We start from the raw sequence: 22500 nt of genomic DNA, 5'->3' as shown, positions 1-22500 counted from the left end.
TACACTGTCCCATCAAACACTCCCAGGGCAGGTACAGGGTTAGATACAGAGTAAAGCTCCCTCTACCCTGTCCCATCAAACACTCCCAGGGCAGGTACAGCACGGGTTAGATACAGAGTAAAGCTCCCTCTACACTGTCCCATCAAACACTCCCAGGGCAGGTACAGGGTTAGATACAGAGTAAAGCTCCCTCTACACTGTCCCATCAAACACTCCCAGGGCAGGTACAGGGTTAGATACAGAGTAAAGCTCCCTCTACACTGTCCCATCAAACACTCCCGGGGCAGGTACAGCACGGGTTAGATACAGAGTAAAGCTCCCTCTACACTGTCCCATCAAACACTCCCGGGGCAGGTACAGCATGGGTTAGATACAGAGTAAAGCTCCCTCTACACTGTCCCATCAAACACTCCCAGGGCAGGTACAGCACGGGTTAGATACAGAGTAAAGCTCCCTCTACACTGTCCCGTAGGTGGGGAGTGCAGCAAAGGATGGGTGTACGTTACAGGTGAGTGGAGGGGCTGATTGATCCGACCCAAAGGATCTCTCTATGCAGAATTCACTGCCTGGGGGCGGTGGAAGCAGATTCAGAAACAACTTTTAGGAGAGTTGGATAAATACTGGAAAAGGTAACATATTGCAGGGATATGGGGAGCGGGACTAATTGGATCGCTCTTTCAAAGAGCCGGCACAAGCACGATGGGCCAAATGGCCGCCTTCTACGCTGTGCAATTCTATGATTCCGCTGTGGGAAGTAACATGGCCGTTGTCCCTTCTTGTTACAGAGAAGTTTACCGGCAATCCGCAGGTGGTTCCAGCTGTGTAAGGAAGAGGCCGGCGCTGGCGGTCAGGAGCTGGGGGGCGAGTCGGGACCGGACACGTCGCCCGTCGACACCGAGCCCCCCGACCCGGCGGGAGGGCGGGAGACGGAGATGAGCCGGGGGTCTGGCGCTGGCGAGGAGCGCCCCCTGCTGATCCCCGACGGAGTGGCATTGCTGCTGAAGCCAAAGGTCAGTCACCTGACCAAGAAGGACTTCCGGCGACGAAAGCGGAGGCCCTCGGCGGTCAAGCCCGTCCTGATTCACCCGGCCGCTCCGACGGTCAAGAGATCTGCCCTCAGACAGCCCGGACCTCTGCTGCCTCCGAAGCACAAAGTCAGACCCCCCCGGCTGATCCAGCCTGCCCCCTCAGTGCAGCCCGTGTCCTTCATCCAGATTCCTCCCGTTCTCCAGCCCACCCAGACCGTCCAGCCTCTCGGCGTGGTCAAGCCGCCCCCTGCACCTTGGCTGAGCCCCGGCCCTGCGGCCAGGAAACCTCGAGGCCGACGACCCGGGAGAAACGATCCGAAGGGCAGGCGGCCCCGTCCCACCAAGACCGTGCCGGTCATCCAGGCACCTGTGGCCATCCGCCGGGCCCCGGTGATTCTGACTGTTCCTGCCGGCGTTAAACTGGTTAGCCTGGGCAGCGGCTGCAACGTGATCCACCCCATACCGGGGGCACTGGACACCACGGGACAGACCCTCCGCGTGGCCACCGTGGTGGTCAGCCCGACGGCCTTCGCGTGCCGTTTGGCCGCTCCCGCTGGGTCTCTGATCTGCGCCGGACGCGGTGCAGCCCAGCCCGGTCTGGCTCCGGCTCCGCCTCCGGCTGCAGTGGAAGGTCAGACGCCAGCAGAGACGTCTCCGGCCACCGGCGGGGAAAACCCTCCTGGAAGCAGCGACGCCTGTGATAAACGAGCGGGGGATTCAGAGAGCAAGTCGTCGTCCCCCCACCTCTCTGGCCAAGAGCCGCCTCATCAGTCGGCCAAAGGTGAGACTGCAGACCCCGCCAGGGCGAGTGACGAGGTGACGGTGAAGGAATCCCCCAGTCCTCAAAGTTGCGATTCCGAAGATGTGGAAGAAGCCTGCATCGCGCCCTCTGGGGAGCGCATGGCGAAGGTTGAGCGGGCGGAAGAGATGGACACGGCGGGAGACGAGGGTTTGCCGGAACGCCCTTCCGTTGGGGCTAAGGAACCAACCCAAGTCTCTGAGCAGCCGGTGTCGGAAGGCGAGACTGCGAAGGATGACCAGGGGTCGCCCGGATCGGAGAACTCGGCAGGAACACCGGAGGAGGAGGAGCCCCTGAAAACCACGGAGAAACAGCAGGTCATCCTGGAACTTGGCCAGGAACTGGATGTGGAAACAACAGTCGAAAACCCAACGTGTTCGACGAGAGCTGCAGAAGAGGACACTGAAAACTCAACACCGCAACCAGACACGGGAGCTCTGCCAGAGGACCCCTTCCCAAAGGGGCAGACATCGGCCATCGAAGGGGGCAGCGAGGAATCAAGAAGCCCACCTGCTCAGACAAAGGTCGACGAAGAAGACATGGAGAAGCCCGAGAAACCTGATGAGGTTAATAGCGGCGAGGAGGCGTCAGTGGTCAGCCCCGAGGAGGTGAAAACCCAGATGGAAAAATCAGATAAAGACGGGCAGGAAGAGGACGACGACGAGGATTTTGATGACCTGACGCAGGATGAAGAAGATGAAGAAGTCTTGTCGTCAGCCTCCGAGGAGTCAGCGCTCTCCGTCCCAGAGCTCCAGGTGAGAGGGCGCAACGCAGAACGGGTGTTGTTACGGCCAGAAGGGGTCTCTCTCAGGCCAAATTGGCTCCGAGACGACTCGGGGAGGGGGGGGGGGGGGGGGTTTCGTTTGAGGGAGGAATGTGGTCCAAGATACTGAGTCTCTGTCCACCTGCTCCGTAGGTTCAGATGGACGATCGAAGATTCCATGGATTCCCAGAGTCCAGGCCCACATTCCTTCCTCAACCACCACCACCACTGACAACAGGTTAACTGGTTATTTAACTCATTGCTGCTTCTGGAACTTGGCTGCCATGTCTCTACGTAACAAGTGTCACTGCACTTCAGAGTAACTCATTGTTCCTCTTCATTGACCTCTGCATGAACTCACCCATTGTTTACTTAACAGCAATTAGACTTGGTAGCCTTAAAGGGACACACACCCACACTTTAGCAGCTGATTAACGCATTGTGTTTACATGGTGTAGTGTTCCTGTCCTTATAAAAGAGTGCATCCTCTGACATGCCCCGAGCAGCGTTGTGAGAGATTCCCTGGTTATATTTGTGTCCAGCGGGTGTCCATCAGACTCCAGATTTTACAACAGATGCAGAACAATCTTTTATATATGAAAAAAATTTGAAAGGGATCCAATCATTTCTTCTGTCCTGAAGCTAGAATGTAATTGATTGCTTGAGTTTGCCAGCAGTTCCAGTTCCTGTTCAGACGCCTTCCCCACACGGAGTACCTGAGCAGGATTCTTAAAGGGACAGTCCACATAAACACAGCTCCATCTTAATAGCCCAACATCTCAGACTTGCAGAGACTTGCATTTCTATGGCGCCTTTCACGACCTCAAGACGTCCTAAAATTATTTTACGGCCAATGAAGTACTTTTTGAAGTGTAGTCACTGTTGTAATGTAGGAAACACGGCAGCCAATTTGTGCACAGCAAGATCCCACAAACAGCAATGAAATAAATGACCAGATCATCTGATTTTTAGTGATGTTGGTTGAGGGATAAATTTGGCCCAGGACACCGGGGAGAACTCCTCTGCTGTTCTTCGAAATATTGTCCGTGGGATCTTTAACATCCACCTGAGAGGGGCATACGGGGCCTCAGATGACCCAGTGGGTAATTGCACCACCCAGTGTAACACTTAAGGCGAAAGATGCCAGGTTGCATCCCTGGTCTGCACTGAACGGGCTGATCGCAGCCGAGGGCAGAAGCTGGGAGTGTGAGAACTGGTCCAGAGAGGGGGAAAAAATCAGCCAGTGCTTCCCCCCCTCTCTCTTGCTGGAAAGTGCCTGTGTGTCTGGACTCTTGGTGAGGACAGGGTCAAGCACAGTTGTGATGCCCTCCATAGTCGAATAACCTGGCACCCATGGTCTAGTTTCGCATGTGGGCAAATTGCCCCAACGCCTTCGAGAGAGGAAGGGAGAAAATGGACAGGGGTTGGATGGGGTCAAATTAGGGGTCCTCTGTTTCCCAGTGGCTGTGGCCGTTAAGGTATTTTATTAATGTCCCGTAGGAGACGATGGAGAAACTAACGTGGCTCGCGTCAGAAAGGCGCCTGAGTCAGGAGGCTGACTCGGAGGAGGAGAACTCGCAAGAGGAGAACTCTGAGCCCGAGGAGGAGGAGGAGGGCGAGGGACTGGACCTCCTGCAAAAGGAGGAGGACCTGGCGGACGAGGCCGTGGGGGAGATGGCGGAGAAGGAGATGCGGAGCTCTGCGTTTCCCGCAGACCGAGGGGAGGTCGACGCCAGCAGCTGCTTACGAGGTAGGAGGCGCCTGCTTCTCCTAAACGTGCTGGAGTCTCACCATATGCACGCCTCGGCTAAACACTGGGAGCTCCCACACTGTTCAGAGCCACTCTGACCCTCTGTGGGTGCAGGAATTGCCCTGTGTAGCACCGAGCCTTACCGACCAGGGACTGTGCTGAGTTAACGTCACGGGCGCTGCAGGAGGCCTCAAACCCCTGGGATTAGGGAGGGAAAAGTGAGCCCAGGATCCTGCCTTTCTGATCACCATCCAACTGGGCCTGCGTCTGTGAGGACAGGATCGGGCTGGGCAGTGATGCCTCCAAGTCGAATAGCCCACTGCCCTCACTGTCCAAACTCGCCCATGAAGAATTGCCAACTAGGTAAGGTACCGGAGGGTGGCTGTATCCTGTTCAACCTGTACCCCAGCGAGAGGAAATCCTGCCCCTCTCTCCCATTACACACATGGCTCATTTCTAGGTTTACATGAACAATTAAATGGGCTCTCACGGTATGCGGATCCCGGATAAGATATTCACTTTATAGACCCAGTGACCTCTGCGTTTCTTCTATTTCAGATCACTTTCCCCTCTCTCTCTCCCCTCTGTACCTTATCTCTACTCTCGTCTTCCCCTCTGTTTTCTCTCTCTCTCTCTGTCTTGTTCTCTCTCTCTCTCTCTCTCTGTCTTGTTCTCCCGCTCAGTCCCGTTCTCTCTCCTTTTACTCTTTTCCTGTCCCGTTGTCTCTCTTCCTGTCCTCTCTCTCATCCCCTCTCTCACTCTTTGTCTGTCTGTCTCTCCATCTGACTTTCTTTCTCTCTGTCTCTCTCTCCCTGATTTTCTCTCCAATCTCCCTGTCTGTCTCCTCACTCCCTGTAGCTCTGAGCACTGTAGCTGTTATGATTTGTTTTATATTAGAGGCTCTAGACGGTGCAGGGTTGGATCGCTGATGCCATACACTGTGAAGTAGTGAGACACAGATTCATATATACTGACCCTCCCCTCCCATTCTGATCCCCCACTTTGACCCCCCTCCCTCCATTCTGACCCGTTGATCTTACTTGCGCTGCTGTGAGGAGCTATGAAGAGCGGTGGCATCATTACCCCTGCACCCCTCCTTGTGATGGATTGGGAGGGGAGGGAAAATGCTTTTGTAAGTTAATTGCATCCTAAGGTTGAGGTTCCTGGTTTTCAGAGGCTTGAGGGACATGTCAGTTGTGGGTCCCACATGTGCGTATTGCCCTTTTAATGGTTTAATACGAATGTACAGAATGCTTTGCCCAGTCGTAACCATAACCCTCACGGGATTTTGTGGACATCTCCCATCTTCAGGTGAGAGTCGGAAGCTGTCCGGTAAAGGCAAGGCCTCGTGCAGAACTCGAGCCAAGCGAGGGAGGAGACGAGTTAGCAAAGACACGTCCAAACTCTTACTGCTTTACGATGAAGACATTCTCAACAACGACCCTCTCCGGGAGCAGAAGGACATGGCGTTTGCACAGGCCTATCTCAGCAAGGTGAGGGGGGCTGTGCCCGAGCACGGCTGGGGGGTGGGGGGGACCGTGCCCGAGCACGGCATATCGGGGCGGGGTAAAGGGGGAGGGCGTATCGGGGCGGGGTAAAGGGAGGGCGTATCGGGGCGGGGTAAAAGGGAGGGCGTATCGGGGCGGGGTGAAGGGGAGGGCGTATCGGTGCGGGGTAAAGGGAGGGCGTATCGGGGGGGGGTAAAGGGGAGGGCGTATCGGGGCGGGGTAAAAGGGAGGGCGTATCGGGGGGGGTAAAGGGGGAGGGCGTATCGGGGGGGGTAAAGGGGAGGGCGTATCGGGGCGGGGTAAAGGGGAGGGCGTATCGAGGCGGGGTGAAGGGGACGGGCGTATCGGGGCGGGGTGAAGGGGAGGGTGTATCGGGGGGGGGTGAAGGGGAGGGTGTATCGGGGGGGGGGGGTAAAGGGGAGGGCGTATCGGGGCGGGGTAAAGGGAGGGCGTATCGGGGCGGGGTAAAGGGGAGGGCGTATCGGGGCGGGGTAAAAGGGAGGGCGTATCGGGGCGGGGTGAAGGGGAGGTCGTATCGGGGCGGGGTGAAGGGGACGGCGTATCGGGGGGGGGGTAAAAGGGAGGGCGTATCGGGGTGGGGTAAAGGGGAGGGCGTATCGGGGTGGGGTAAAGGGGAGGGCGTATCGGGGCGGGGTAAAAGGGAGGGCGTATCGGGGCGGGGTGAAGGGGAGGGCGTATCGGGGCGGGGTGAAGGGGAGGGCGTATCGGGGCGGGGTGAAGGGGAGGGCGTATCGGGGGGGGGTGAAGGGGAGGGCGTATCGGGGCGGGGTGAAGGGGAGGGCGTATCGGGGCGGGGTGAAGGGGAGGGCGTATCGGGGCGGGGTGAAGGGGAGGGCGTATCGGGGCGGGGTGAAGGGGAGGGCGTATCGGGGGGGGGTGAAGGGGAGGGCGTATCGGGGGGGGGTAAAGGGGAGGGCGTATCGGGGCGGGGTGAAGGGGAGGGCGTATCGGGGCGGGGTGAAGGGGACGGCGTATCGGGGGGGGGTAAAGTGGAGGGCGTATCGGGGCGGGGTGAAGGGGAGGGCGTATCGGGGGGGGGGTGAAGGGGAGGGCGTATCGGGGGGGGGGTAAAGGGGAGGGGCGTATCGGGGGGGGTAAAGGGGGAGGGCGTATCGGGGGGGGTGAAGGGGAGGGCGTATCGGGGGGGGGTAAAGGGGAGGGCGTATCGGGGGGGGTAAAGGGGAGGGCGTATCGGGGGGGGTAAAGTGGAGGGCGTATCGGGGGTGGGTAAAGTGGAGGGCGTATCGGGGGGGGTAAAGGGGACTGTGATGAACGGGGAATTAATCTCATTTCTTACCATAAGTCAGCCTTAATATCTTAAATTTATCCCCATGATTTTCCCTTTACTGGGCAGTTTATGTCAAACTTATTGTAAAAGGCTGGTGAGATGTGTTGGTTGTGGGTCTCAAACCCCCACCCTCACCTGCCCAGCTCAGGTACGTTTACCTCCCCCGGAATGTGGGATCTCAGTTGGATTACCTGGCCTGCTGTCCTTCATTTTCACTCCTGGCTGATCATCGGCTTGTTTCCTGTCGCTCCCCAGGTGCGGGAGGCTTTGCAGGACGTTCCTGGGAAGTATGAAGAGTTCCTGCGGATACTGTACGACTTTGAGACAAACCCGGATCAGCGGACCGCGGTCGACCTGTATGGAGACCTGTGCGACATCATCCGGGAGTGGCCACAGTTACTGAAGGACTTTGCGGCCTTCCTTTTACCCGAACAGGCTCTGCAGTGCGGACTGGTGAGAGCAGCAGGCGGAAGGGAATTAACCAACTGTTCAAATCCCAGGGAATACCGGTTCAGAAAGAGGAATTTAGGAGTATGAGGGACAGACGGAGGGATTTTTCCCACGTAAGGGACAACAGCCCAGCCCTAGTTGCCCTGGTGGGGTAAATGTTTGATAGAATTGAGTGGCTTGCTAGGCCACTTCAGAGGGCAGTTAAAAGCCAATCACATTGGACTGGAGTCACATATAGGCCCAGACCGAGTAAGGACGGCAGGTTTCCTTCCCTAAAGGACATTAGTTGGGGTTTTTACACAATCCGCCAGCTTCACCGTCTCCTTTACTGAGACCAGCTTTTTAATTCCAGATTTTTCAAACTGAATTAAAATTCTCAAACTGCCCTGGGATTTGAACTCACGTTCTCTGGATTACGAGTCCAGGCCAGTAATATACCGTACCCAGGACACATCGGGTGAAGAATAGATACTTGGGTGAGAGGCCCACGGGGCAGCCAGGGCCCGGAGAAGCTGCACCCCAGCGAGAGGCAGTACGTTAGGGAGCGGGAGGGGGAGTGGGAGGAAATGATCCCCATTGATCCGTGTACTGATCCATTCCCTTGCTCCGTCTCCGTGTTTTGTTGTCTCTTTCCCTCAGTTTGAGGAGCAGCAAGCGTTCGACAAGAGCCGTAAGTTCCTTCGCCAGCTCGAGATCTGTTTCGCCGAAAACCCATCTCATCACCAGAAGATCATCAAGGCCTTGCAGAGCTGTATGGTCTGCTCTCCGCCAGACGTGGCCGAGGTGAGGTGGGGTACAGCGCCCAGCCGTGGATCAGTGGTCCCACTCTCTCTCTCTCTCTCGCCTCTGTGTGGGTTCGAGCCCCACTCCAGAGACTTGAGCACATAATCCAGGCCGACGTTCCCAGTGCAGTACTGAGGGAGCGCTGCACTGTCAGGGGTTCCGTCTTTCGTATGAGACATTGAACTGAGGTCCCGTCTGCCCCTCTCAGGTGGACGTGAAAGATCCCACGGCCACTATTGGAAGAAGAGCAGGGGGGAGTTCTCCTCGGTAAACTGGGCCAATATTTATCCCTCAACCAACATCACTAAAACAGATGATCTGGTCATTATCACATTGCTGTTTGTGGGATCTTGCTGTGCACAAATTGGCTGCTGCGTTTCCTACATTACAACAGTGACTACACTTCAAAAAGTACTTCACTGGCTTTGGGACGTCCTGAGGTGGTGAAAGGCGCTGTAGAGTTGCAGGTTGTTTCTGGGCGAGGTTACGGGTTTGCAGTGCCCTGAGCTGTGGTTGTGATAATGTGCTAATAGAGGCTGTGCTGGACAGGGAGGGGAGAGACAGTGAATCCCCCTCTGCTCTTCACCATTCCTGTGCATCTGCTTCACTGTACAGAGGAGTGAGTAAAACCGCGGATTTCAAATAACACCTCCTTTAAGTCCGGAGGTGTTAACGGCCCTTCGACCCACTGCCTCCTGTACACACACTTCATCAGGGACACGTCTGATGGCTCAGTGAGTGAGTGCATCATCCGGGCCCCACACAACAGGGCCCTGAGTCTCTACCTGGGGCACCAATCACCGACCCTGGGAGTGTTTGATGGGACAGTGTAGAGGGAGCGTTACTCTGTATCTAACCCGTGCTGTACCTGCCCTGGGAGTGTTTGATGGGACAGTGTAGAGGGAGCTTTACTCTGTATCTAACCCGTGCTGTACCTGCCCTGGGAGTGTTTGATGGGACAGTGTAGAGGGAGCTTTACTCTGTATCTAACCCGTGCTGTACCTGCCCTGGGAGTGTTTGATGGGACAGTGTAGAGGGAGCTTTACTCTGTATCTAACCCGTGCTGTACCTGCCCTGGGAGTGTTTGATGGGACAGTGTAGAGGGAGCTTTACTCTGTATCTAACCCGTGCTGTACCTGCCCTGGGAGTGTTTGATGGGACAGTGTAGAGGGAGCTTTACTCTGTATCTAACCCTGTACCTGCCCTGGGAGTGTTTGATGGGACAGTGTAGAGGGAGCTTTACTCTGTATCTAACCCGTGCTGTACCTGCCCTGGGAATGTTTGATGCTGACACTTGGTGCCTCCAGAACAAATATTCACAAGTTTTTTAAAAAAATGGCAGATTTAAAATAGCTTTCTTTTTCCCTTCCCCTCTCTCTCCTTTGTTCCGACCTGCCTGCTGACCTTTCTTCCTCTGTCCCCCTGAAGCTGAAGGTGCAGGTGTGGCAGCTGCTGAAGGGCCATCACCACCTCCAGGACGAGTTCTCTCTGTTCTTCGAGCAGCTGCGGCCTCCGGCCAGCAGGATGAGCGACTTCGAAGAGGTGAACTGGACCGAGGACAAGGAATACGAGGTGAGGGCATGGACCGGGGTGTCTGACCATAGCCACAGCTGGGTGGTGGGCGCAGGGTGTGTGTTTCGGGGGGGAACGAGGTGGGGTAACAAACGGGTTCCCCAAAGGGGAGTGGAGGTGTGCCCCCCCCCTCCGACCCCACAATATTGGGGGACAGAAGACCCTTGACCCATGCCCCCTTTTTGTGGCTGATTGTCTCAGGGCGATGGGAGCAGGGGAAACGATGGTGGATTAGAATCTCAGCATTTCCTCGCTGCAAAAAAAAAGCTGTTTAATTAATTGTTGATTGGACCCCCCTCAAACACAGTGAGCAGATGTGCTGCCTGACCCAGCCCTAGACCAGGTGGACCCCAGGTTCGAGCGCTCGCTATCCCCAGTCTGAGTTCACTGATCTCATCACAGTTTTGTTCCAGCTATAGCTGAATGCTGGAGGAGAGGTGAGAGTAACTGGCCTCGACATCACGGCAGTGTTCCACCAAGTGTGGTTCGGGTGACACCTGACGCAAAGGTAGTGGTTGTTGGAGTCATCTCAGCCCCAGGACATTGCTGCGGGAGTTCCTCAGGGCAGTGTCCTAGGCCCGACTACCTTCAGCTGCTTCATCAATGACTTTCCCTCCGTCATAAGGTGAGGAGTGGGGTTGTTGCTGGTGCTCTCAGTGTTCAGCTCCTCTGATGAAGTAGCTCATTCCAGTGTACAGCAAGTCCTGGATAATATCCAGACTTGGGCTGATAAGTGGCAGGTAATGACCCAGCCACATCCCCATGACCTTTATCAGCACCACCATTGCTGAGTCCCCCACTGTCAACATCTTGGGGGAGGAGCTGAACTGGACCAGCCACATCAGAGCCACAGCGTGGCTACAATAGCAGGACGGAGAGGTCGGAGACTGGATGCTCCATGCTGAGTGACTCACCCCCTTACCCCCTCGAAGCCTCTTCCCCATCTACAAATCTCCAGTCAGGAGTGAGATGGGACACTCACCATCTCCCCACCAAGCCATCCTGACCTGGAACCATGTTCAGTGGGGCAGGAGGATGGAACCACGCTCAGTGGGGCAGGAGGATGGAACCACGCTCAGTGGGGCAGGAGGATGGAACCACGCTCAGTGGGGCAGGAGGATGGAACCACGCTCAGTGGGGCAGGAGGATGGAACCACGCTCAGTGGGGCAGGAGGATGGAACCATGTTCAGTGGGGCAGGAGGATGGAACCACGCTCAGTGGGGCAGGAGGATGGTTGCGTGTTTGAAGGTGAGTTACACTGTGCGAGGCGTTCCTAATGCCTGCTGATCACTTAGTGTGGGCTCAACCCCACGATCGGCACTCCTTTAATGTCCAATCGGCAACAACCCTCGGTGAAGGGGGAGGGGGTAAACGGGGTCCCTTTGGGTCCAAGACATGTGCGTCAGTACGAGCTTGTTGCCGACTCAGTCCCCGAGGCAGACTCGGTGAGCGGTGACCGTCAGTCCCCGAGGGAGACTCGGTGAGCGGTGACCGTCAGTCCCCGAGGGAGACTCGGTGAGCGGTGACCGTCAGTCCCCGAGGGAGACTCGGTGAGCGGTGACCGTCAGTCCCCGAGGGAGACTCGGTGAGCGGTGACCGTCAGTCCCCGAGGCAGACTCGGTGAGCGGTGACCGTCAGTCCCCGAGGGAGACTCGGTGAGCGGTGACCGTCAGTCCCCGAGGGAGACTCGGTGAGCGGTGACCGTCAGTCCCCGAGGGAGACTCGGTGAGCGGTGACCGTCAGTCCCCGAGGGAGACTCGGTGAGCGGTGACCGTCAGTCCCCGAGGGAGACTCGGTGAGCGGTGACCGTCAGTCCCCGAGGGAGACTCGGTGAGCGGTGACCGTCAGTCCCCGAGGGAGACTCGGTGAGCGGTGACCGTCAGTCCCCGAGGGAGAGATGGACTGTTGCTGGGCCTCACTCAGTAACCTGTTTGCTTTGTGTCTGCAGTTTGACGGGTTCGAGGAGGTTGTGCTTCCGGATCTCGAGGAGGAGGAGGAGCTGCAGAAAATGCCACCGCCCCCCAGGAACAAAAGGCGGAGAGAGGGGCACACGCACGATAAGGTAGTGGGGAGCGTGGTCACAGCTCTCTATCACTGGCTGTAGGTTGGAGCAGGGTGATTGATATGGGGGGGGCTCTTGCCTGAGTTCTCTGCGATCACTCACTCTCCCTGAAGGCAGGAATGTGAGGTTCAGTTTGTGGGGGGGGCGGGGTTAGTGAAATAAATTTACCGTTGGCCCCAGTGCTCCCCTCCCACCCCAGGCTGGGAGAAAATGAGCCAGGGCTCCCTCTCCAGATCACTGTCCCCCGGGATCCCTGCTGGGAAGGGCATGTGGGTGGACATCAGGCGAGGACACTTGGCTGGGACAGGAGACCCTCATTGGTCTAGGCTGGGTTTGAAATTCCAGTTCCAGAGGTGGACGGCCCATTCCGTAACCCCCTGTGGAGGCCCAGTCCCTGGGCTGTGGAGGCCCATTCTCTATCCCCTAGTCCCTGGGCTGTGGAGGCCCATTCTCTATCCCCTAGTCCCTGGGCTGTGGAGACCCATTCTCTAACCCCCCAGTCCCTGGGCTGTGGAGGCCCATTCTCTATCCCCTAGTCCCTGGGCTGTGGAGGCCCATTCTCTATCCCCTAGTCCCTGGGCTGTGGAGACCCATTCTCTAACCCCCCAGTCCCTGGGCTGTGGAGGCCCATTCTCTATCCCCTAGTCCCTGGGCTGTGGAGGCCCAATCTCTATCCCCTAGTCCCTGGGCTGTGGAGACCCATTCTCTAACCCCCCAGTCCCTGGGCTGTGGAGGCCCATTCTCTATCCCCTAGTACCTGGGCTGTGGAGACCCATTCTCTAACCCCCCAGTCCCTGGGCTGTGGAGGCCCATTCTCTAACTCCAGTCCCTGGGCTGTGGAGACCCATTCTCTAACTCCAGTCCCTGGGCTGTGGAGACCCATTCTCTAACTCCAGTCCCTGGGCTGTGGAGGCCCATTCTCTATCCCCTAGTCCCTGGGCTGTGGAGGCCCATTCTCTATCCCCTAGTCCCTGGGCTGTGGAGGCCCATTCTCTATCCCCTAGTCCCTGGGCTGTGGAGGCCCATTCTCTATCCCCTAGTCCCTGGGCTGTGGAGGCCCATTCTCTATCCCCTAGTCCCTGGGCTGTGGAGGCCCATTCTCTATCCCCTAGTCCCTGGGCTGTGGAGGCCCATTCTCTATCCCCTAGTCCCTGGGCTGTGGAGGCCCATTCTCTATCCCCTAGTCCCTGGGCTGTGGAGACCCATTCTCTATCCCCTAGTCCCTGGGCTGTGGAGGCCCATTCTCTATCCCCTAGTCCCTGGGCTGTGGAGGCCCATTCTCTATCCCCTAGTCCCTGGGCTGTGGAGACCCATTCTCTAACTCCAGTCCCTGGGCTGTGGAGACCCATTCTCTATCCCCTAGTCCCTGGGCTGTGGAGACCCATTCTCTAACTCCAGTCCCTGGGCTGTGGAGACCCATTCTCTAACCCCCCAGTCCCTGGGCTGTGGAGGCCCATTCTCTAACCCCCCAGTCCCTGGGCTGTGGAGACCCATTCTCTAACCCCCCAGTCCCTGGGCTGTGGAGACCCATTCTCTAACCCCCCAGTCCCTGGGCTGTGGAGACCCATTCTCTAACTCCAGTCCCTGGGCTGTGGAGGCCCATTCTCTATCCCCTAGTCCCTGGGCTGTGGAGACCCATTCTCTATCCCCTAGTCCCTGGGCTGTGGAGACCCATTCTCTATCCCCTAGTCCCTGGGCTGTGGAGGCCCATTCTCTAACTCCAGTCCCTGGGCTGTGCAAGTTGTTGCTCCATTACTGCTGTTGACTTCGCTTCTTCCCCCAGAGCCTGGATGCCAAAACATCGAAGAGTAAAGACTCGGTGAGCACAGGTGCGCAGGAGGACTGGAGCCCACAACCGGGGCTTAAAGATCCCGGGAAAGGTGGAGACCCCACAGAGGAATATCCGGAGCAGAGGGAGGATTCTCAGGCCCCGGGGTCCAACAGTGAGGATGGTTCACCCCGTGGAGCTGTGGCCTCAGGTCTGTGTGTGAACATTATTATTCTGATCAGTGCACCAGTTGTGTGTTACAGTCCAGGGAGGGGAGAGAGAGTCACAATCACTCCCTCTGAACTCGAGCGGGTGAGAGGGTCATGGAAATGACAGTGCGGGAGGCAGACCCCCTTGTCCATTGTGTCCCTTTAACAGGAGCTGTCGTCATCGCTCCCTCCCTGTCTTCCCCCCCCCCCCCCTCTCTCTTCCCCCCCCCTCTCTCCCTGTCTTCCCCCCCCCCCCCTCTCTCCCTGTCTTCCCCCCCCCCTCTCTCCCTGTCTTCCCCCCCCCCCTCTCTCCCTGTCTTCCCCCCCCTCTCTCCCTGTCTTCCCCCCCCTCTCTCCCTGTCTTCCCCCCCCTCTCTCCCTGTCTTCCCCCCCCTCTCTCCCTGTCTTCCCCCCCCTCCCCCTCTCTCTTCCCCCCCCTCCCCCTCTCTCTTCCCCCCCCTCCCTCCCTCCCTGTCTTCCCCCCCCCCTCCCCCTCTCTCTTTCCCCCCACCCCCTCCATCTCTCCCTGTTTTCCCCCCACCCCCTTCCTCTCTCCCCCACTTCCATATTCCAGTCCGAATCTCTGATCAGTGTCTCAACTTTCCCATATTGACTGCCTCTCCCAAAGTGCGGTCTCCTGGGATACAGGTCCATGAGCAGCCTCACTCAAGTGCTCGTATAAAATTCTTTGAGGGCTTGACAGGGTAGATGCTGAGAGACTGTTTCCCCTGGCTGGAGAGTCTAGAACTAGGGAGCATAGTCTCAGGACAAGGGGTCGGCCATTTAAGACTGAGATGAGGAGAAATTTCTGCACTCAGAGGGTGGTGAATCTTTGGAATTCTCTACCCCAGAGGGCTGCGGATGCTCAGTCGTTGAGTATATTCAAGGCTGAGATAGATATTTTTGGACTCTGGGGGAATCAAGGGATATGGGGATCGGGCAGGTAAGTGGAGTTGAGGTCAAAGATCAGCCATGATCTGATTGAATGGCGGAGCAGGCTCGAGGGGCAGTATGGTTTACTCCTCCTCTTATGTTCGTATATATCACTCTTCCTCATTGAGCCTAGACTGCAGGCTATTTGACCATGGCAGCATCACAGCCTGTGTGCCTGAAGTCTGTGCAGCGTGTTGGGCAGCTGCTGCCGACCCCCCCCCCCCCAACAGCCCCTTCCACTGCCCCAGTTGAGATCAGCTGATTCACACAAACCAGGATCGCAACTGGGGCTGTTGCGGTCAGTGTGGCCCAGTCCCACACTGGGCGCTGAATGTACCCAGAGCCATGGTTTTCTGGGGGTGGGAGTGGAGCGTGTTTGATGGTTGGTTGTGTCAGTGGGTTTGTTGCTTTTTCCAGCAGCAGAAAGGACAGTGGATGAGTGGGGTGCCCGGAGTGATACTGAACCAGGCAGGTCTTGGGATGATCCCTGGTCTGTGGTGTCAGCCCATATCTCAGTTGGGGTCAATAGTAGGGGCTGCGATCGGCCTCCGTGTCCCTGGACCAGGGGAGGGGAAAGAAGTCACCAGGGTACCTGCTCCTATTGGCCATCCAGTGACCCCCGATGTAAAGTACATTTATGGACATTGGGTGAAAAAGAAACAACTTGCATTTCTCTCGCACCTTTCACCACCTCGGGACGTCCCAAAGAGCTTTACAGCCAATGTGTAGTCACTGTTGTAATGTAGGAAACACGGCAGCCAATTTGTGCACAGCAAGATCCCACAAACAACAATGTGATAATGACCAGATAATCTGTTTTAGTGATGTTGGTTGAGGGATAAATATTGGCCCCAGGACACCGGAGAGAACTCCCCTGCTCTTCTTCAAATAGTGGCCTTGGGTGAGAACAGCACTGGATTGACTGTGATGCCCTGTACAGTACAATAGCCTACAAACACTCACTAGGCTCACACATGACCATTGGGTGAGGTGCCCGGAGCTCAGTGAGAATCGGCATGTTCAGGAGAGGAGGCAATAGGATTAAAGGAACATATAACCCAGCTGTAGCGCAGGCCCGCTGAGAATCTCTCTCAGCCACCACCGTATCTTGTAGGACATCCCATCACCGTGTGGCTGCTTCTTCCGCAGGTAGTAACACGTGCCCAGGCTTGAATGCCTGTGAGGAGTCAATCCTGTGGAGGAATCTTCCGCCCCCAGCAAACAGGTGTCGTTTGGAGGAGGGGGATGAGAATGAAAACAGAGTCTCACAAACGGGGAACGAGGTGCCGACGTCCCCTCTGGGATCCGCTGACGAGACCCAGAGCCCCTCGAGTGAGGGAGAGAGCGGTGACATCCAGGGGCTGGAGGAGATGGAGATGGCGGGGGAGGTGCTGTCCGATGGCTCGTCCCCTCCACTCAACCCCATCTCCAACGGCAGGAGCCAGGAATTGGACAGGAGGAGAGGTAGCTGCTCCGGTAACACCGATTGCTCGGAGACGGGAGCCAGGGCGAAGGAGCGGGAATCGGCAAGCCGGGAGAATGGACAGATCCGCCAGGCAGCTGGTGCGCAGGAGGTTTCGGAGGGAGAGCGCAGAGCGGCCAGGGGCACAGCAGAGAAGGGGTCACCACCACAGTGCGCATCACCAGGAGTAAGTGAAGCTTACGGTGCCGAGGACAAAAGGCAGGCGCGCGGGACACGAAACCCATCGAACCCAAGGCTGGAGCAGGTGAGCACCATGGAGGCAACGGCAGGAAGCTGCTCGCACTGTATCGCGACTGGGCGGAGTGAATCACGGGAAGGAGCCACGCGAGGGAGAAGCGGCACAGAGCGAGGAGCAGGACACAAAGCCGATCTCGCCGTGACGATGCAAGATGGTGGAGCTGCGCCTGTGAGGGTCACGTCGCCCTCTGAGATGGGTGCACGGAGAGGCAGGAGGCCGGACGGGGGACCCTGTGTGCTGGACACTGTGACTGGATCCACCTACAGAGAGCGCTTCAGACACACAGGTGGCCGCGTGGCGGTGAAGTTCGCCTCTGCCAGCGCGCAGGTCCGCTTCATGACCTGTCAGAAACTGGCTGATCTCCCACGGATGGATGTGGAGCTGACTCTGGCTCACAGAGGATCACGGGACGGCTGCAGTCAGAGACCTGCTGATCGTGATCCACCTGCAGCACGCACGGCCGGTATACCTCATTCCAGAGGACTGTGGGAAACGGGCAGCCCAGAGGTGGGGAGAGTGGCCAGAGCCCCCTTGCCGGGCAGCGGAGGGACTGGCGAGACGATGGAATGCGGCAGAGAACAACCTTTTCTTGGCAGCTGCTCAGAGCTCGGACTCCATCAGACGGAGAGCAGAGACGAGTGCACAGGGGAGGGAGACGAGCAGTATGGACAGTCCCAGGCAGCAGTCTGTGCCATGAACAGCCGGCTCAGTTCCACGGGGGAGCGGGTGGTGCTGTGGACGAGGTAAGAACATTCTGACTAACTCGGTAATGAAAGCACCTCCCTCTCTCTCTTGCTACACGACAAGAGTGGGTGCTGCTCCTCGACCTCTGCTGCTCTATCACTGGTAGCTGCATGACAGATGGTGGGCGAGCCCCATTTGGCCATTGCCTGTACCCTAACAGGGGCCACGGAGTGCAGGGGGACAATTGCAGGCTTCAGTGTTGGTGAGTTAGACACCGGCCTTCTACGTGACCCAAGTTTCAACCCAGCCCAGGCAGATGGCATAAAAGAACTCATCTCTGGTAGCTGTAAGGGTCCCACAAGAAAACTGTCCTCATTCACAATTGGCAGTCTCATTCAAAAATGTGGGAAAAGAAGAAATGGTGTCACACTGGTGTAGGTGAGTTTGTAAGTTTGGGGCTGACGCAGGTTGTTGGGACAGTGTAGAGGGAGCTTTACTCTGTATCTAACCCGTGCTGTACCTGCCCTGGGAGTGTTTGATGGGACAGTGTAGAGGGAGCTTTACTCTGTATCTAACCCTGTACCTGCCCTGGGAGTGTTTGATGGGACAGTGTAGAGGACGCTTTACTCTGTATCTAACCCGTGCTGTACCTGCCCTGGGAGTGTTTGATGGGACAGTGTAGAGGACGCTTTACTCTGTATCTAACCCGTGCTGTACCTGCCCTGGGAGTGTTTGATGGGACAGTGTAGAGGGAGCTTTACTCTGTATCTAACCCTGTACCTGCCCTGGGAGTGTTTGATGGGACAGTGTAGAGGACGCTTTACTCTGTATCTAACCCGTGCTGTACCTGCCCTGGGAGTGTTTGATGGGACAGTGTAGAGGACGCTTTACTCTGTATCTAACCCTGTACCTGCCCTGGGAGTGTTTGATGGGACAGTGTAGAGGGAGCTTTACTCTGCATCTAACCCGTGCTGTACCTGCCCTGGGAGTGTTTGATGGGACAGTATAGAGGGAGCTTCATTCAGCGTCAGGCCCTCACAGGTCACATGCAAACACTGGGCTCTCTTCCAGTCCCAGCAATGATGATGTTGCCAGGGTGAGCACAACAAAAAGGGGAAGAGCGATGCTGAGTCGTGCCCCCTATTTTAACCACACAGTGTCACAGTGGATTGAAGGAGTTGCGTGTATCTGTAACTCGGGGAGTGTGCTTTCTCTGTGCAGGGAGGCAGATCGAGCGATCCTCACTGCCTGTCAGGAGAGAGGAGCCAACCAGGAAACCTTCAGCGCCGTCGCACAACAGCTCAACAGCAAGTCAGCCCAGGAGGTGAGGTTTCTGAGCTTTGCCTCAGTCGGTCTGAATGGAAAGCAGAGTGCTGGTCAAAGGATGCTCACTGTTTACCTCAGCAAGGTAATCCAACGTGTAACCGAGCCGTACAGAGCAGGAAGGGCCCAGCGTCAACCCACTGCTCTGTGCTCCTCTGACCTCACCTGGAGCAGCACTGCGCCTTAGCGCCGCAGAGGGGAAAATCAGCCAGAGACCTGTGACTCTGCTGGAGATTAGAATTGATAATCCTTTCTCCTCCCAACAAATTCCCGGGACAAATAGTTGACGCTGAGTTGAATAACTCCTTCAAACTGGATGGATACATGGTTGGGAATGGGATTACAGATTATAGGGACAGCTACAGAGACAGGACATGATAGCTGCTGCACTGCTAGGTGGGAGGGGATTAGAATCAGAAAGTTACAGCACATTCGGCCCATTGTGTTCGTGCTGGCTGAAAAAGAGCTATCCAGCTTAATCCCACTTTCCAGCACTTGGTCCGTAGCCCTGTAGGTTACAGCACATTAGGTGCACATCCAAGTATTTTTTAAATGAGTTGAGGGTTTCTGCCTCTCCCACCCTTTCAGGCAGTGAGTCCCAGACCCCCACCACCCTCGAGGTGAAAACATTTCTCCTCAGCTCCCCTCTAATCCTTCTACAATTTACTTTAAATCTATGCTCCCGGTCACTGACCCCTCTGCTAAGGGAAATAGGTCCTCCCTATCCACTCTATCTAGGCCCCTCATAATTTTATACACCTCAATTAAATCTCCCCTCAGCCTCCTTTGTTCCAAAACAAACAACCCCAGCCTATCCAATCTTTCCTCATAGCTAAAATTCTCCAGCCCTGGCATCCTCGTAAATCTCCTCTGTACCCTCTCTAGTGCAATCACATCCTTCCTGTAATGTGGTGACCAGAGCTGTGGCCTAACTAGTGTTTTATACAGTTCCAGCATAACCTCCCTGCTCTTATATTCTATGCCTCGGCTAATAAAGGAAAGTATCCCGTATGCCTTTTAAACCACCTTATCTACCTGTCCTGCTACCTGCAGGGATCTGTGGACATGCACTCCAAGGTCCCTCTGCCCCTCTACACCTCTCAGTATCCTCCCATTTATTGTGTACTCCCTTGCCTTGTTTGCCCTTCCCAAATGCATTACCTCACACTTCCCTGGATTGAATTCCATTTGCCATTTTTCTGCCCACCTGACCAGTCCATTGATATCTTCCTGCAGTCCACAGCTTTCCTCCTCACTATCAATCACACGGCCAATTTTTGTATCATCTGCAAACTTCTTGATCAAGCCCCCCACATATAAGTCCAAATCATTAATATATACTACAAAAAGCAAGGGACCTCGTACTGAGCCTTGCGGAACCCCACTGGAAACAGCCTTCTAGTCACAAAAACACCAGTCAACCATTACCCTTTGCTTCCTGCCACTGAGCCAATTTTGGATTGTGTCTTTGGAGCAGTATTAATAGTCTGGGGTTTTGTTTGATTTCCTTTGGGGAGTATTTAGACAGAACTTTCCTTCAGGGCAGTAAATGGGTGGGTGGAGTCCATGAGAGGAGCGCGCACACGGGCGGCGGGACGAGCGCGCACACGGGCTTCTTGTTCTACCCTTCCTAATGGGTTGATTGCTGGGTGTTTTTACACAGTAGAAACACTCCTAGGTCTGGTATCCTGAGGGTTACTAACTCTGCCATCTGCCTGCTCACTAGGTTTCACGGCGATTCCGGGAACTCATGCGGTTGTTCCACACCTCGGGAGACGCCAGTACTGATGAAGAAGAGGATGCTTTCAGCAACAGTAATCCAGACCTGCTCTCAGATCTGCTCGTCTCAGATGAGGAACAAGACTGATTTCCCCCTTTAGGGGTTGTTGGACTCATGGGGTGTGGAAGACACATCTCATGGAGGTGATATTCTTGGATGTAGATCTTAGGCTGTTGTTTTCCTGTGCAGGAAAGTTGTGAGGCTACCGAGCTGGGAATACCCTGCAACAGGGAAGGAACGACCAAAGGTGGTACGAACTCCTTAACAGGGCGTGACTGTTGTGTGCTTTGCCCAGTACTGGGTTGCGTTAAATGATGGAGGTATCCCAAGCAAGAGCTTTGAACTGTGCCATTTCTGCAATCCAGTCTGTGGAATCATGTGGATGTTCTTGAGCTGCTGTTTGCTTGCACAGCCTTTTGTTTCCGAGTGTTTTATTCTAACTGTTCTCTGTGCTGGTGTAGGGTCCCTTAAGTGGATTTGTGTTCCCGGCATAAACCATTAATCGCCGGCACAACCTGGTTTGTTCCATATTTATTGGAGGTAAGAATGGCCATGTGTTAAAGGGGAGCTTTAATGCGGGAAGTTCAAAGTGTGTCATTTGATTGTCGCAAAACTTTGAGTTTATAAAAAGGACTTGGTGGGAACACAGAGGCTCATTGACAGCGGACAGACTGATGGGTCTTGGTTTAAGAATCTGTATCAGGGACGGTGAGCAGTCAGGGCAGGGGTTTGAACTTTGTGTCTGTACTGCCCTCTGGTGGAGTACAAGCAGCACGGAGAGAGTGTGCAATGTAACCGAGGGCTGAGATGGTGATGTGAATAACACTGCCGCAGCTTCTGGGATTGAAAGTAGAGTTGTGTGTCCTCACCTTTAGTCTGGTGCTAACCCATTCAGTGGGCTGTGTGGGAGTGAATGGTCCTGTGTGTGATTGCTGGATATGTCCCTCCAGTATTGTTGATGAATGTTGTACTGGGGAAGGGGGCAGGGAGGCTGTGAAACCACTTGTTTAGGAGAGAGTGTATGCTGAGTCCACTCCCACTACCCATCGCAACTGACTGACTCTGGCTGTGTGCAGTATTATGCTTGTGGAAGTTTTTAAACAGAAGTTGCCTTGGGGGATTGGTCCCTGAGGGATTGGTCCCTGAGGGATTGGTCCCTGAGGCAGCTATAATCAGTGGAATACCTCAGACATAATCATGGTTTGCAAATTTTAAAATATATTTTCTTATTAAGTGAAAGTATTGTATTGAGCACAAACTATTCTCCCCTTCTCTGGCAGAATAGCACCAGCTGGTTCTCCAGTGAGGCCTGGGGGTTTACAGTACTGATGGCGTAGAGTGCAATGGTCTTATCCCCTCAGAACAGTATCTGTTTTGTGTGGGTTATTGGAGGTGTTATTTAAACAGGACAGCTACAGTGCAGCATTGAGGACAGACTGGCCAAGCCCTGGCAATAGCTCAGTGAGTTACTGCACTGGTCAGTCTGGCACTGACCCATTCAGATCAAGGTGGTCCTCTTTCCATTCCTGGCCGACCCTGGGCTGTGGTAAAAATAATGAAGCAGCCCCAACACTCAGCCATGGTCAAATATCCAGTATCTTCCCACCCCAAGCCTCATTACTGTACTGTAAGTTAGCACCGCACCTTCGGGGAGTGGGAGGGGGAAAGAGTGAAAAAAACCATCTACTGCTGGCTGTACAGTGTAAATAGAGTGTGTGAGATGTATGCAAAGTTTCAGCATTGGTTTCTCACCAGCTGTTGCCAGACAATAGTCTCCTTTCTATCGTGGCTGTAAATATGTATGTGAAATGCATCCTTTGTATATCTTAAGTTATAGTGACTGACTGACTGTACATTTGTGTTTTAAAAAAAACTAGGACTGTGTAAAGAGTCAAATAGTTCAATAAATCTTTTCACATGGTTTCCTTTTTGAAAAGGTCTAGTACTCCCTCTACACTGTCCCATCAAACACTCCCAGGGCAGGTACAGCACAGGTTAGATACAGAGTAAAGCTCCCTCTACACTGTCCCATCAAACACTCCCAGGGCAGGTACAGC

At 55.4% G+C, this 22500-nt stretch overlaps 1 protein-coding gene across 2 annotated transcripts in view; it reads left to right on the top strand.

The window, feature by feature from the left end:
• Window positions 1–22366, top strand: part of LOC137306570 (GON-4-like protein) — a 67766-nt gene extending 45400 nt beyond the window's left edge. For both annotated transcript variants that reach the window (XM_067975854.1, XM_067975853.1), the window contains exons 21-31: window positions 786–2582; window positions 4091–4340; window positions 5652–5833; window positions 7413–7610; window positions 8247–8390; window positions 9819–9962; window positions 11912–12025; window positions 13809–14004; window positions 16085–17399; window positions 18562–18664; window positions 20390–22366. In XM_067975854.1, coding sequence (XP_067831955.1) covers window positions 786–2582; window positions 4091–4340; window positions 5652–5833; window positions 7413–7610; window positions 8247–8390; window positions 9819–9962; window positions 11912–12025; window positions 13809–14004; window positions 16085–17399; window positions 18562–18664; window positions 20390–20530 — 4584 coding nt within the window. In that variant the 3' untranslated portion in view covers window positions 20531–22366. The remainder of the gene's footprint in view (window positions 1–785; window positions 2583–4090; window positions 4341–5651; window positions 5834–7412; window positions 7611–8246; window positions 8391–9818; window positions 9963–11911; window positions 12026–13808; window positions 14005–16084; window positions 17400–18561; window positions 18665–20389) is intronic.
• Window positions 22367–22500: the final 134 nt, after the last annotated feature.

This window comes from Heptranchias perlo, chromosome 44 (assembly GCF_035084215.1).
Source record: "Heptranchias perlo isolate sHepPer1 chromosome 44, sHepPer1.hap1, whole genome shotgun sequence".
Classification (NCBI taxonomy): Eukaryota; Metazoa; Chordata; class Chondrichthyes; order Hexanchiformes; family Hexanchidae; genus Heptranchias; species Heptranchias perlo.
This window is presented reverse-complemented; position numbering and strand designations above follow the sequence as displayed.